The 2005-nt window shown below is 34.4% G+C and overlaps 1 protein-coding gene across 1 annotated transcript; it reads right to left on the minus strand.

Annotated features, from left to right (window-relative positions):
- Positions 1 to 286: 286 nt before the first annotated feature.
- Positions 287 to 1263, minus strand: LOC147515571 (glutathione S-transferase T2-like). The gene is made up of 2 exons (XM_086592970.1): positions 931 to 1263; positions 287 to 834 (listed from the first exon to the last, which is right to left on the minus strand). The coding sequence occupies exons 1-2, from the start codon at positions 1261 to 1263 to the stop codon at positions 292 to 294; spliced, it is 876 nt and encodes a 291-aa protein (XP_086449096.1). The 3' UTR covers positions 287 to 291.
- Positions 1264 to 2005: the final 742 nt, after the last annotated feature.

A 2005-nucleotide genomic window follows, 5' to 3' on the forward strand; every position in this document is an offset into this window, starting at 1 on the left:
CTTTTTGAGTTTGATCCAACTGTGAGATGCATGCCATTGTCCTTGCCTATGTCCTTACTGACATGTCTGTCAGTGTGTGTGTGTGTATTTTTTTCACTTTACTCGAGAGGGTTATCTTTATCCAACCCTCAAAAACTGTTTCAGGGGTGATCAAACAATCAAAGTAAGATTAAGGAGATAAATCATATGCTAAAATTCATTATAATTAAAGTAAACCATAATCCAACACATTAATAACAAATATTAGAATAAATAAATATTACATCTTAGCTTAAACTATCCCTCATTTGTTCAATTGCCTTCTTTCCACTTTTTGTAAATCTCGGCTTGTTTTGCTTCAAAATATTCACGTCGAAAATCCGGAAGAACGGAAAGATCCATAGCCATAATTTTAGCTTCTTCTCTTCTTTCCATAGCTTCAATTTTTTTGTTCTTCAACTCTCGATCAAGATCCTTAGATTGAAGTTGTGTTTCCAATAATTTGTCTTGTTTTTCCATCCTCACCTCAACACGGTTAACAAACCCCTCCACCACTTTTGCCGCTTCACTAGCTCTCTTTTTTCTCTCTTTTTGCTTCTTCACGCCATCCGGTCGTGTAAGATCATTAGTTGTCATAGTAGACGCATTAACATCTTCATCTAAACAAATTGGAGTTTGCGAATCATTAACATTCGTTGACCCCTCACCATGAATTTTCTTCGAATAAGCTTTTGGTTTTGTCTTTGTTTCCATTGACCTATGCCATTTGGGAGTGTCTTTTAAAATAAGATAGCAATGGTCATAAGCAAAAGCACTTCCTTCTTTTTCTTGGTAAAATACCCTTCCTCGTGCCATCTTACAAAAAAAAAAAAAAAAGTTAGAAAAGTTAAAAAGAAAAATATCATTAAGTTTATCATTTAAAAAAAATTGTAGATACAAATTTTGACTAACCATATCTTGAATAGTAGTTCCACTACGACGATTGTTCTCCACTTGCGCCATATAACCAACAAATTTGCTCACACTCTTGTTAATCATTTGCCAACGCGCTTTGATTGATTCTAATGTGCGTGGAGTGCCGGGATTGCTCAATTTGAACTCATTTGTTATTCGTTGCCAATAATTACCCGAAGTTTGACCCATACCTACAATCCCATCTTCTCCAATTGTTATCCAACTTTCACAAAGTTTGACATCTTCATCAATAGTGAAATTTGATAAGCGGTTTCTTTTTTTTCCATTGGCGGGTGTTGTAGAAATTTCGTCTTGAAGTTGAGAATCCATTGACAAGAAAAAAGAAGAATGAATCTTAAGAGTATGAGAGTGAAGTATAATGAAAAAGAATGGATATAAAATTGATTTATAGTGATTTAAGAGGTTGAAATTCGTGATTTTAAGAGATGAAACCGAGAAAAAGTTGTTTTTGCCCGTTACAACCAGGAACGTCACTTTAAGTGACGTATGTGTTTGAATTAATATGGGACGTCACTTTAAGTGACGTATGGGTTACAACGGATCAAACGTTACTTTAAGTGACGTCCGAAAGTTTATTTGTTCAGACGTTAGTTAAAGTGACGTCCGAGATGTTTATCAACTAATAGCCGGATGGGGAATTCCCCACTCCCCCTATTAACTCATAGCTTATTACCCGCACTTTACACCCCCATTGGAAAGAGATTTTTGATATTTAAGGTGTAAACTTTACACTTTGTTCAATTTCCACCCCCCATTGGAGATGCTCTCACTATAAAGATCATCTCCACAAAATTTCAACTCATTTGGAAATGTCTAACATAAATAAAAATTGTTGTTATCTTTAAAAAGAAATCTAACAGTCCAGAAATGTCGAGTTTTTGCAATCATTTTTTGCCAATATTAGAGATTTCCAAATGAGATGAAATTTTGTAGAGATGATCTTAATATTGAGTATATGATCAGCTCCCAAATGTACATTTTATTACCCTTATATTGCTGCCTTACAGCCTTTCTTATGCTTAACAAAAAGACAACTCATAACTTTTATTGC

This window comes from Coptis chinensis, chromosome 2, assembly GCF_015680905.1.
Source record: "Coptis chinensis isolate HL-2020 chromosome 2, ASM1568090v1, whole genome shotgun sequence".
Lineage (NCBI taxonomy): Eukaryota > Viridiplantae > Streptophyta > Magnoliopsida > Ranunculales > Ranunculaceae > Coptis > Coptis chinensis.

Bases quoted from the DNA above. Each gene is read 5' to 3' on its own strand.
- LOC147515571 (XM_086592970.1), bottom strand. From the start codon at position 1,263: ATGGATTCTCAACTTCAAGACGAAATTTCTACAACACCCGCCAATGGA. The intron at 835-930 runs GTTAGTCAAAAT...TTTTTTTGTAAG, and splicing joins GAACTACTATTCAAGATATG to ATGGCACGAGGAAGGGTATT.